The following is a 13,879-nucleotide window of genomic DNA, read 5'->3' on the forward strand; positions in this document are numbered from 1 at the left end:
CCCTACACACGCCTTTAATTAATGTAACTGAAATTTATCGTAATATTGTACATTATACAGTGCTCAGGAAAAATAATTAATAATACTAAAACCTTCCATTATATTTATTATTCCAATATTCTCCAATATAATACTACCAAATCTCACAATAGCATTACATCTTTCAGATGGTTAGAAATACTGGCATCTTAGGGGAGAAGTGAGACGAGATCCCTGTTTTTCTCCCTGCACTAAGCAACTAAAGTTGGTTATTAATTGATACAAGCAAAATTTTGGGGAAAAATTACATAAAAGAGAAGAGACAGACTAAAAGCAGAGCTTACGTAACACTGAAACAGGAAAAAATAGATTAAAAAATGTCCCAAGTAGTCAACAACGCGTTCTTGAGACATAAGCCTGCGAGACACATGAAAGGGATGGAAAGAAGTACTCCCCACAACTTATATTGGTTATAGCTTGAGCACTAGGTAGAAAACACTAACTAATTAACTAATTAGCTAACACTAACTAATTAAACACTAACTAATTAACATCTCATCAATATACTAATGTACTATTAGCATGCTAAAACATCCACCCATAGGCAATAGAGACCTCTGCTAACAAAAAGCGCCCTACTCAGTGAGCATGTGTAGTGAAATTTTTAAGCACTCACTTTAAACGCAAGTGAAGAACTAGTTAACCAATCACATACACAAGTGAGAGAATATAATTGGATATAAAGTAATTTTGCAAGTTTCTGAGTATAAAAGTAGTGCTTTGGGAAGCTGAGCTTGCTTTGTGGAACACCACCTGGCTCGCTTTTCTGCACAGAACTGGATATTAAAGCAAATATCTTTACTTTGTATGTGAATTGGCTTCTTTCACTCCAGGTGATGGACCCCCTATTCAGGACAATAGAACTACTCTGCAACCAATGTGCTGGTGCTAGAATCCAGGTTGGGGAGGCCTCCCCCAGCAGCGGCCACTACAGTAAAAAGTGGGATATCGGTATCTCCTGATTTTTGAACGACTTTTTGCAGGCATCCCTTGGTATTCTCAGCCACCCTATCCTCCTGCAAAGGGCAAAGAACCACGTCAGTAGCTCTTCAGGGTTAGGAAGAAGCCCGGGTGCAGCTGAGAAGGGCTGAGTAGAACACAGAGTGAAGCTTAAGCTCCACTGAAAGGACCAAGAATCATTGTTGCAGATGCAGCATTAGTGCTAATAACACTCACTCACTTCGGTGCTGCAGCTATTTGGAATCACAATGCTGCCACAGAGTCTGCATATTGCCCATCAGAAGCATGAAACGGGATTTAATTAGGTTTAGGGTATCTGCACTTCCCTTTTGAAATGCTGATTTTCAAAGGAGAATCTCTCTTGTCTCAAAATTGAGTTGATGCCTCTCTGGACTTCCTGCAGTGACTGTCCATGCCCCGCCAGCATGGCAGACATTATGGTATGTATACATCCTGACTACACAGAGTTTTCATATCAAAAGATGCTACATATACAGAATTCCTGACAGCCCTATCATTTGGGTAATGTTGCCGTATTTCTGAAAGACTGAGTTACAGAATATACCAAAAGATGACTAAAACTAAACCCAGTGCTTTATTTTTCTCTCTTAGATTTTGGGTACAGGACAGTCACATTCACTTCTAGTGCCTCTTTTCTTTATGGCAATTTTATCTATCAGTTCACACTCAAAAAAATAATCTCTTTCGAAGCAGCCACTGTTTCCCAGTGTTGTCAATAGCAACAACTCCACCATTGCTTCAGGAAGGATGCATATCCCTTATACTCAAGAGGCCAAAATACCAAGATCTGTTCAGCATGACTAGTTCATATTTGAAGGAGAAACTCAGGCTCAGATTCACTCAGTTTATTTCCTGATTGCTCATTTATTTTCCTAATTGCTTGTACATGAGTCAAAGCTGATGTGCAGGCTCAGCAAATGCTGGAGTATGTGTATCAGAGAAGAAAATCTGAGTTCATGCTAATACTAAGTGTAGGTGCACTATGCCTATTTCACAGGGGGAAGGAATGGGATGCAGAAGCCTGCTTAGCTACATCTCCCAGTTTGCAGTAATATTTTATGAGTGATGTCCTGCTGTCCACTATTAATAGAGATTTAACATCTCACAGAACAAAGTTACAAAGGGTTTAAAGGAAAATGAACTACAGGTATCCCCTTGACAGATGTACAAAACTGGTGTCAGAAAACACAGCACACTCAGTTATTCAGCAGCTTCTGCTTCTTTGCATGTTGTAACAGAATGATGGTTGCAAAATCCCTCCAAATGCTCACTGATAGTAGTGTGGGTCAATGTGGCCCACCAACAGCACTGAAAAGCATAGTACTTTAAAAAAGAGAAATTGCAGGAAGCTGCAGGGAAAAAGAGAAGGAGGATTTCCCTTCAATCTCCCTGGGTGAGATAAAAGATGACATTTCAGTTAGGAACAATACAAACAAACCAAACCAAAACCAAAACAACAACAACAAAACCCAAACAAACAAAAAACCAAACAAACAAAAAAACCCCTCCAAACAGAACAAAGATACAACATTTTGCTAGGTTTAAACTTTGTGAGAAATATGAGTATATAATTCAATTCTAAACTTAAGACAAAGCAGGTCACTGGTAAAAATATCTAGAAGCCTATTTTTAAATTAATTGTAATGCCAATTAATGATCACACCTATTAATATGCAGCATCAGAGATGCATTTTCTGCCCATTAGTAGCTGCTAGAGTAATTTTGGAGAGCACATGTTGCACTCTTTCTGAATAACAAAGGAAATGAATTCTTATGAGTGAAATTCTGATCAGACTCAGGTGTGAAATGTCTCTGCATTAACCACATTATAAATTCATCTTTATATATATATATTCACGTCACCCAGTTTATCCCACCTACCAAACCATACTTCTCACCATTTCCAAATGTGCTGTCCAGTCTATATACTTTATGGCATTGCATAAGAAATAGAATCATATCATAAAATGTTTTGGACTGGAAGGGACCTAGAGGATCATCTAGTTTCAACCCCCTCTGCAACAGCAGGGACACTTTCCACTAGACCAGACTGCACAAAGCCCTGTCCAACCTGGCCTTGAACACCTCCAGGAAAGGGGCATCCACAACCTCCCTAAGCAACATGTTCTAGTGTCTCACCACCCTCACAGTAAAGAATTTCTTACTAACATCTAAACTAAATCTACCCTCTTCCAGTTTAAAACCATTACCCCTCACCCTGGTAAAAAATCCCTTGCCACCTTTCCTGTAGCTCCTTCTGATACTGGAAGGTCTCCTCAGAGCCTTCCCTTCTCCAGGCTGAACAACCCCAATTCTCTCAGCCTGTATTCATAGGAGAGGTGCCCCAGCTCTCGGATCATCTTCGTGGCCCTCCTTTGGACTCCTTCCAAGAGCTCTGTCCTCCCTGTGCTGTGGGCTTCAGAACTGGACACAGTGCTCCAGGTGGGATCTCACAAGTATGGAGTAGAGGGGCAGGATCATCTCCCTCAACTTACAGGCCACACTTCTTTTGATGCAGCCCAGGATGCAGTTAGATTTCTGGGCTGCAAATGCACATTACTGACATGTTGAACTTTTCATTGACCAACATGCCCAGGTCCTCCTCAAGACTGCTCTCAATCCATTCTCGGTCCAGCCTGTATTTGTGCTTGGGGTTGCTGCAACCCAGGTGCAGACTCTGATTTGGCCTTGTTGAACTTCATGAAATGAGTCCTTGGACTTCACTTCGGGAGCTACTTCTATTTTACTGTCACGCCTTTTCCGCTTTTTATACTGGAGTTTCTGTATTCCTTTCATAAAACTGTAAAATTTCCCTTGTTAGCTGTCCTTTGTGACTACAGAATGGGTGGGTTTTTTCTGCCTGAACTAGTACCAGCAGTGTTCAAACTTGTTCAGATGTGGGCATTGCTTTATCCCTCTCATAGGTCGTCATCTCCTCCTCCATAATCACTCTATATAATTCCTCCTGGTTTTATTGCTCTTCCATGAGCTCCATGCAGTGTACCCACATTTTCTACTTAATCAGTATGTAACTGACATAAATTGTTTATAACCATAGCCCAAACAAGTAAAAGTATGCATCAACAAATAGGATTTTGCTTAACAGTCTCAGAGGAGGACCAGACAGTCAGACTTGGATAGTGCTTTGGTTTAAAGAATGAAGAAAACACACAGTTGTGCGTAAACCCTTTAAGAGACCAAGATTTACAAACAATTCCTAAATAAATCTGAAAATTGAAGAAAATAGGTTCAGCTTCAATTCTCTGTGGGTTAGTCTACTATTTCATGATTCTGCTGTTGTATATCCTCTTCCAAGGGTAAATCCAGCCTGTATTTGTGCTTGGGGTTGCTGCAACCCAGGTGCAGACTCTGATTTGGCCTTGTTGAACTTCATGAAATGAGTCCTTGGACTTCACTTCGGGAGCTACTTCTATTTTACTGTCACGCCTTTTCCGCTTTTTATACTGGAGTTTCTGTATTCCTTTCATAAAACTGTAAAATTTCCCTTGTTAGCTGTCCTTTGTGACTACAGAATGGGTGGGTTTTTTCTGCCTGAACTAGTACCAGCAGTGTTCAAACTTGTTCAGATGTGGGCATTGCTTTATCCCTCTCATAGGTCGTCATCTCCTCCTCCATAATCACTCTATATAATTCCTCCTGGTTTTATTGCTCTTCCATGAGCTCCATGCAGTGTACCCACATTTTCTACTTAATCAGTATGTAACTGACATAAATTGTTTATAACCATAGCCCAAACAAGTAAAAGTATGCATCAACAAATAGGATTTTGCTTAACAGTCTCAGAGGAGGACCAGACAGTCAGACTTGGATAGTGCTTTGGTTTAAAGAATGAAGAAAACACACAGTTGTGCGTAAACCCTTTAAGAGACCAAGATTTACAAACAATTCCTAAATAAATCTGAAAATTGAAGAAAATAGGTTCAGCTTCAATTCTCTGTGGGTTAGTCTACTATTTCATGATTCTGCTGTTGTATATCCTCTTCCAAGGGTAAAACTGGACAAAAATTGTATGTATTTTACAAAACATACACACCCTGAAAGCTGTGAAGCTGAAGGACATATAAGCATTTTGAACCCAAGAATCATGAAAACAGTATAAAAACATTTACGTTCTCATTAAAAAATTGACTCTGTCTAGGTGTATCCAGTTACTTAATTTAAAGCATCCAGGTTGCACAGTCATCTTCTTGGACAGAACACAGTCTGCCCATACATCCTAACTGGCATGATGAGGTTCATTCACAGCCATGTCAGTTATATTATATATCAAGTGGAATTAGTCCCTTCTAAGCCTTTGCACTTCAAACTTACAAAATTAATTATCACAAGGAAATGTGATAGAATTTAGGCTATGAAAGCTATTTGAGTATTGCATATGTTGCAACACACATTTACATTTGTCATTAAAAATCTCATTATAAACAAAAATTGAAAATTCTCTCTAAAAAAGTAAAGACATTCAAACTGCACTGAAATGCCCCACTGATGATTATTAATGCTTACTAAAAAAACCTGATTTTTTAAAGATTTGGTGAGTTCTCAAATTACCTTCACCATTTATTAAAAAACATCCAATATTCACATCAGCCTGAATCCCATTTTTCACAGGATAACAAATTATCTCCATATAGCAGGAGGGGTTTTATTCTAAATACTTTAATTATTATTACTAATTCATGTAATGATACTTCTCTGCTACTTACTTGCATTGAGCTACTTCTTAAAAAATGCTTGTTCAATGCCAAGCTTTTCCTAAGAGAAACACTTTGGAAATACTTGTTGCTGAATTTGGGTCCCTATATTCAAACTGAGCATATTTGGGAATGCTGTTGATTACTGAGCACACTGTGCAGTGAGAGCCAGATCCTGGAGATCAGACATGGATTTAGGGGAAGAAAGGAAAGCTGTCAGGCTGTTAGAACCCATCTCCCACCTTTTGTGTGCTTGACCCAGTATTTACAACCTCCTTCTCAGTCCCTCAGGCTTTTTTACCAAAAGAGGGATCTGAAGAGATGCTGTGACATTTAAGAAGCCAAGAAATACCTGCTCACTCTAGTCTGCAACCTTAAAATTGCAGACGTTTCTGCCTTGGGACCTCGTGAAGAGGAGGGCTCAGATCTTGTTTTTCACACCAAAGCTGTATTTACTCCAGTTGTACAGATAAAATGACATGAGGAGGAGGATACTTCATGCAATGACCAGGATCCATCAAAGTTCACCTACTGGTTGCATTAGTAAATAGTGATGTGTAATATGAATGATGGATGTTGAATGAAAGACCAAAATATGAATAAACTGACAAGAGAAACAGGTGATGCTAAAAGCCCAACTTCCCCAGCCATACCTTTTTCAGTGGGATTACTTCAACCTATATCTAGTTTGGCCTTACGGATTGAAAACCCATTACTGTTTGCTGGCACCAGGTGTGCTTCCAGAGCACACGTTCCAGTTCTGTTTCATCTGAAAGGAATCTAGTCTGCATGGTGCATAAAACATAACCAAATACAGCAAAGGGATATTTACTACAACAGCATATGTCTAATTTGAACTGAAACCCTAATGTGGACATACTCACTGGAGTCATGGTTGGATGTTCCACGCAGCAACAGTAGTAGGAAAGCAGCTTTTATGCCTATGAATTTCAATATTTTTTTTTGTTTGTTTATTTTTTGTTGTTATTGGCTCATATGGTAAGATTACTTAGTATAGCATTATTCAGCTCAAAGCAAACAGGCTCTGGGAACCCTTTGCTAAAATCACATCAGACAGACACTTGCAGGACCCCAAGCTGCCTAATGAAAATAATGACATTTTCACCTCCTGTGAAAGGGTCATGGGCATGAAATTCAGGATAGTGTAGTTAGTTTGGGCTCCTTGCTCTGGGGACTTGTTTTATCTGTTTCAAGTGCAAGACACCATCCCTGTTTTTCCCCCACCTTTTTTTCCCCTGCCTGAGGTATCTTTCCTTTATGTACATGCTATTTAGTAGTTGCTGAACTTTTTACTCTGTTTCATGTGCAGTTCAAGGCCAAGTATGGGGAACACATAAGACTGCTGATGCCCCACCACCACTCCAATGAGCAAGCTACATTTCTTCACCATAAATGTCAAAAATAGCCTCAAGTATCTGACTTTTAGGGAATGCTAAATCTAGTATTCTGCTTGTTTTTTAGAGAAAGTTGACAGCTATGGGAACATGAAGGAAAAAAATCTTTACTTATAATCACCATACTTTTACATACTATGAGAATGGATTGAAAGCTTATAAATTTTATTTGTAACTTAGTAATAAATTATTCCCTGGGTACTTAAAGAGAAGAGCTCTTTGATTAATTTCCTTTATAGATCTAAACATGCAGGACTATACCTCAGTGATAAGCAGTGATAGTTAGAGCAAATGCCCATTAAAATGAAGATACAGGAGTAAAAAACCCATAACTAATCAAACTGATAAACATTAGGAAAATTTGCAGATTTGCTTGCGTTATATTACTTTGTCTTAAAGCCTCCCTTATTCAGGTATTTTTGTACAAGTGTGATTACAAAGAGCTGACATAAAACGCTTGCAAAGGGGTTGCCAAAAGCATAGCATCAGTTCTTTTCTTATATATCTCCTACACAAGAGCATGAGGATTCGTGGGGACTTCTAAAACTTGAGATTATTACTGCAAGGTTTCCTTCCTTTGGAGAAGTAAATTTAAAAGTTCTTCAGATTACTATCAGCTGCACCAGGGATTCAAACAATGCCAAGAAACTAGAAACAGAATCCTTAAAATACGGTTACACACTTCAAAGGATACAATGACCATTTCACAGCCAGAAAGACGACCCACTACCTGGTGTGACTATCGGTCAACACTATCTCATTACTCTAGCTAGGCCAGTGTCACTAACAGCAGCACTCATCACTTCAGGTTTTGTCCAAAATTGAGAAGCTAATTTTCAAAATAACTTGTGTTAAATTCTATGGCCTATATGAGGCCACACGTAACGACGATCATAGTCCTTAATGGTTTTGAAATAGTTTATACATATAATAACATCCAACTAAATTCATTAGGTTTCTGAATGTTTATTTTCTATGCCGTATTTACTTTAGTAACAAGCTATAATATGTTGCATGCCATACATGACTGTGTAGTCTATTATGACAGTCACTTTACGATTGCTATTCTGTAAAACAGCATTTTCCCTTAAGAGAGTTAAGCAGAACAGGGAAGCTTTTCCTCTGAAACTTTTAGCTATACCAAAAGAAAAAAAGTAGTTCAGCATTGCCAAGTACCTTCTTTATCATCATGACGTATGATTGCATCCTGTATCATATCAGCCAGATTAAAACGAACTCGATGGCTCTTTCCATGTTTCAGTTTTTTCACGTAGCCCTCCCGTTTCTGGAAGGCTTTTTCTCGTTCATAATATGCTTTGATTTGGTCGCAGCGCATCCGCTTCACCAGCCGCTGCCGCTGGCCGAGAGGGAGGGACTCCAGCAAGCACTGCTCAATTTCCATCTCATGGGACCGGAAAACATTACATAGCTGGAAACAGCCTGTAAGAAATTACAGATAAACACATTTAGATCATGCAACAGTGTGTCTTCAAATGTGCCATGAAGCCTTGTGAAGAACCAGCCTCCATAAAAGATAATTCTCTCAACCAAAGTGACTGCGATAGAGACTTAAACAGACAAAAATAAAAAGAAAAAGAGAAACAGTGGCAACACTGTGGGGAGGGGGCTGTGGGCAGGGGCTCACACAATGAGGGACAGGGAGAGCCAGTCCCACCTTGCTGTGTTTGCAGCCAGGACCCAGCCCTTGCAGGAACCGCACCTTGGGACTGGGAGCTGAGCGGACTAAAAGACCAATCAAACTTATAGGTCGTTGCCGCCTGTTGTCCGCTGCTGCTGGAACAAAGGAGGGAGAAGAAAAGAAGATAGAAGACAGAGGAATAGGAGGCCAGATACAAGGGAGCCTTCTGTGGCTGGAAAAAGGAACTTGTTCCTGCTTTCTCTCATGGAGCCTGCTCGCCAAGGAGCTGCACAAACAGAGCCAAAGAAATGGTAGAAGGGAGCTGGAGGACACCAAAAAACGCTGGGATCACTGCTCCCCAAAGCCTCCGTCATCCAGCGCTCCTAGAGCAGCCCTTGCACCCGCGCTCCCGAGCTCCAGCCGCAGCTTCAGCCGTGTCCCTGCTGTCCCCTGGGCTCCAGCCGCCGCAGCAACCCCAAAGCCCCAGCAGCCGCAGTCGCGCCCCCAAGGCAGCCATCGCAGTTACTCCTATCAGTGTTTCTGAGCCAGGAGTAGTAAAACTCAGGTTCTGCATTGTATACACACTTAGATTCTTCTTATGTCAGCTAGGTGCCCAAATCTGTAATTTCTAAGGACAGTCAGTGGCCCAGATAAGAGAGGTTTTCTCTCCTTAGTTTGATAGAACAGCTTTTGAAGATGTAGACTCAACGCACCTTGGGCAGTTCAGAAATACTAAAACTAAGCATTATTATGCAACTTTAATTAGGTTGCTTTTGCCTACCCATTTTGCTAAATCTGTAATTACATCATTAAAGGACCCCTACCTCATTAAGGGCACCAGCTGAGTAGGTCCTGACTAAATGACCTCTTTGTTGCTTGACATATGTCAAATCTACTGAATATCATTCAAACTTGGCTCTGAAGGCATAATTAATAATTTCCTGACAGGCTTTTGTAAAGCTCACATCATCATAGCATGAAAATGCTTCACAAATATTTATTTTAATTTATAAGGAAAAAAAAAAGAAGAGGGATAAAGGGGTATTCTTATCTATCTCCTCTACTGAAGAACTGAAGGACAACAATTTTCTTTTAAAATCACTAGTTTGGGGGGTCCTATTCAAGAATTCTATATTCTTTTATTGATTTTTTTTGTTTTGCTCTAAAGGCATAAGATTCTATCAACTATTATGTATCATGAAATCATAATAAAATACTATCAAAGTGCTAGTCCTAGGTCTGCATGCTAATCACTCCATACATTATATCAATTACGTTGCATATTTATATGTTACATAAATTCAATGTGATATAATTTCATTATAGATTGCATTCAATTATATATTCCATTACATATTATACATACGCACTATGAATTAGAACCCAAGGTCTCAAATTAGATTTCCCAAAATGGAGGAGCACACATTTATGCAACAAGTGCCCAAAATGTCTTGTTGAGAAACTCCATAACTGAAGCAGATATGGAATACCATTCTACAGGTCAAGTTCAGTCTATTTGTTTTAACACAGGCTACCCTTTCCCTCCTATAATTTCTGTTCCTTTCTTAGCATGCCCTTCTAGTTAGAAGAAAATGAGTTGTCAAAGTAAAAAAACTGGAAACAAGTATTGGCTTGCATTAAGCCAAAACACAAACCCTTTATTTTTGTATGTAAAAAGCCAACAACTTCTTTATAAAAAAATCTTCCAGTTGACCTTAAATGATATGTTTCCTTTCTGAGCACATGTTGGAAAAGACAAAGAAATTAAAGGGTAGCTCCCTAAAGCTGCAGAGATGTAACTTTATTCCCTGCTTCCATCCCTCTGTTCAGAGCACTGAGTCAAAAAGGAGATCTGGACTCGGACCACCCTTGTTCCAAAGCAGTTAAAGACTGCATCTCTTTCTGTCACCATAGTATTGGGGAATAAGCAAACTTCAGATCTTCCCTATTAGAATTGTTAGACTTTTTATAAAATATCTCAGTACCCAGGCCTTAAGCCTACTCAGTGTTTTTGGCTTTTAAGTCTCTAATCCTGCACCCTAATGCTTCTAAAGCTGGGTATAGTGCCTGCCAGACTCTGAGGGAAACCAGCTTGCTGTGTTAAACTATGTACAAGAGTTTTACTTCTGCTCTGTTCCTTCCTTGTCTTTAAAGAAGGGAAGAAGAAGCACACTTGGGCTCCTACAGACTACAGCTGAAGTTGCTGTCTGTAACGGAAAACTCAGCTGAGGTTGAGAACTGTTGCTGTTGTTCTAGTCTTTGCTGTAAATCAGTGTTGTTTGTTGACAACTATATCTTTGCAGACTTTAACTGTATCTTTGTTTTTTCTCAGCTTAACTCATGTGCAGCTTCTGAGGAGGAACTGGTGGTGCTTGCTGCCACATCACAACTGAGAGTAGTGAAAGATGCAAGACACCTTTGTTGTCAAGAGTGCTTTACTCCTTCAGGATGAGAAGTCAAACAAATTATCTTAATATCTTGGTCAAATACAGTGCAGCAAAGATGGGTCCATACAGCCACATTTCAGTTTCAGGAAGCATGTGGCTGCCTTAAGTGTGCTCTGCCATTCCAGTGGCATGACTTTGAGCCTGTGAAACTGCCTGTCGATTTGTTCCATGAAGAGTGATCGATGCTAGAACTGGCCTCATGTACTGGTTTTCGTTTGAGGCTGGAGTCAAACAGCGCAGGCAGAGTGAGAAGACTCTTAATCCACTTGGGCACTGTTCTCAACTGAGAAGTAATGAGTTGCAAACAGGATTTTTTTCTCTCAGCACAATTGGAACCTGATACTTGCAATCAGCATCTAACTGTGGATATAACAGCTTCAGGTCAGCAGCCTCTTTTGGTTAAGCTGGACATAAACAACATAGTAAAGGTGCAGATAAGGCAAACACTCTTAATTAATCCTCCAGATGCACATATTTAAAGCATGTAATGCTCGGTTCCAGTTTTAGAACCAGGCAGATCCCTGCTCTTAATATGGCGGCCTAGAGAGCGTGCAGAACTAGTGATGGCACAAGAGGCAGAGTTTCTTGCTATCACACCAACGGAGCCAGACTCAAACCCAAGAGAGGTATAGACAGAGTTATAGACATGCTTCTGGAAGAAATTCTGGGCATCTGCCACTTTGAGCATGGGGTTAAACACTTTCACAGGCAACTGTGTTGTCTGGCAGAGTCTTGAAAATCTCCATTAATGGAGAACCTCCAAATTATCTCAGGAACCTGTTCCAGTGCTGCACTGCCTTCTATCAAAAATGCCTTAGGATTTTTTAATTATTTTTTTTTTCCTGTGTGTGTGGCCACTACCCCTTGTTACTACTGTTTCTACTGACAAGAGTTCAGGTCTGTCATTTTTGTAATTATCCTGGTAGCCTTCTGCTGCCATCCCTCCATTTCTCAATGTTCACCTGACACTGGGAGTATCAAGATTACACATATACTTGCAGCTGCAGCTTCACTAGCCCAAAGCAGAAATGGACAATGTCTTCCCTCACTCTGCTGGCCATACTCCTGCTAATATAGTCCACTGTGTGGTCTGCCTTATTTACAGCCAGCATGCAGCTCTGGCTCCCATTCAACTTTGCATCTCCTGTAAATCCTGCATCCTCTTCAGCAGGGCTGCAGCTAAAGTCAGTCAGTTCCCAGTCTGTACCAATGCACAGGGTTAGGCTGTCTCAGGCATGAAAATATGCACTTCCCTGGTCAAACTGTACAGAGTTTCTGATAGTCTAATCCTCAGGATTAAGCTCCTCCATTTAGAGTATGCCAACCACTCTGTCCTAATTTAGCATTGCCAATAGCAGCAACAGCTTCAGCTAAAAAAACCCAACCAAATAAACAAACAAAATAGCTGCTAAAATCCTCAACTTTAATAGGTGGGTGTAAACAGTTACTGTTTAGACATTGATGACTCAGCTACAGCCAAGCTTGAAAGAGAAGCTATTAGAGCTTCCTAAAGAGTAATCTGTGCAGCAGGTCTGTCCTTCATTTTCTCTTCTGTATATGAGAAAAACAGCATAACCATCAAACTGTACAATAACCTTGTCCAAGACCAATTCAAATAGCAGAAGATAAATGGAAAACATGACCTCAGCCAAAGTTATGTATGCTAGTCAGGAGGCAGTATGGTAACATGAGGCTTTATGAGGAGCATCTGAGAGAACTGGCGTTGTTTAGCCTGGAAAGGAGACTGAGGGGAGATCTTATTGCTCTCTACAACTACCTGAAAGGAGGTTGTAGCAAGGTGGGGGTTGGACTCTTCTCCCTAATAACAAGCAATAGGACAAGAGGAAATGGTCTCATGCTGTGCTAGGGGAGTTTTACATTGGATATTAGTAGAAACGTCTTCACTGAAAGGGTTATCAAACACTGGAACAGGCTGCCCAGTGAGGTGGTTGAATCACCATCCCTGAAGGTGTATAGATGTGGTACTTAGGATCATGGTTTAAGCACTGCACTTGGTTAAGTTAGGCTATGGTTGCAGCCGATGATCCTAAAGGTCTTTTCCAACCAGAGTGTTTCTGTGATTCTGTGAAGAAAGATTTGTGGGTAGGGAGAAAGGCTGCCTTCTGAATCAATTTGCATGGGAGTTTATATCTCATTACATAAGATACCATATTTGAAGATTATTTTATGTTGGTTTTGCCTCAGTGTATGACAAATTACAGTTATGTACAGTGATTTGATAAGGTCATTGTGACCGTCACGGTATATTGCGCTGGAGAACTCATTAGCAGTGTCTCCATCAAAACACTGAAGAAGCTTACCAGGGTAATATGTATTTAATTAACTGCCCTGGACCAAAATGACTAGAATAAACATGATTGTTGGTATGTATCTGGTTTTAAGGTCTGTGTTTCTGTACAAGCACACAATATAAAAACCTTTATAAAAAACTGAAATACCAAAATCAGAGATCCTTCTGTCATACCACATTATTAACTAGCATGGGAGAAAGGAAGTCACTACCACTGTAACTAACAAGGGGGAAAAAATGTTTCAAGAACGCTTGCTAGTGTAGAACTTCTTCACTGACTGGGTCCACCCTGAACCACGGGAAAGGGAAGCATCATTGCTACAAAACAAGCTGTT

General features: G+C 40.1%; 1 protein-coding gene across 1 annotated transcript in view; it reads right to left on the reverse strand.

Moving 5' to 3' along the window:
- MYO16 (myosin XVI) overlaps positions 1-13,879 on the reverse strand; it is a 277,452-nt gene that overhangs the window by 248,032 nt on the left and 15,541 nt on the right. The window contains 1 exon segment of the mRNA XM_009997923.1: positions 8,324-8,587. Within this exon segment, the coding sequence (XP_009996225.1) occupies positions 8,324-8,587 (264 nt within the window).

This window comes from Chaetura pelagica, unplaced genomic scaffold, assembly GCF_000747805.2.
Source record: "Chaetura pelagica isolate M959 unplaced genomic scaffold, ChaPel_1.0 scaffold123, whole genome shotgun sequence".
NCBI lineage: Eukaryota > Metazoa > Chordata > Aves > Apodiformes > Apodidae > Chaetura > Chaetura pelagica.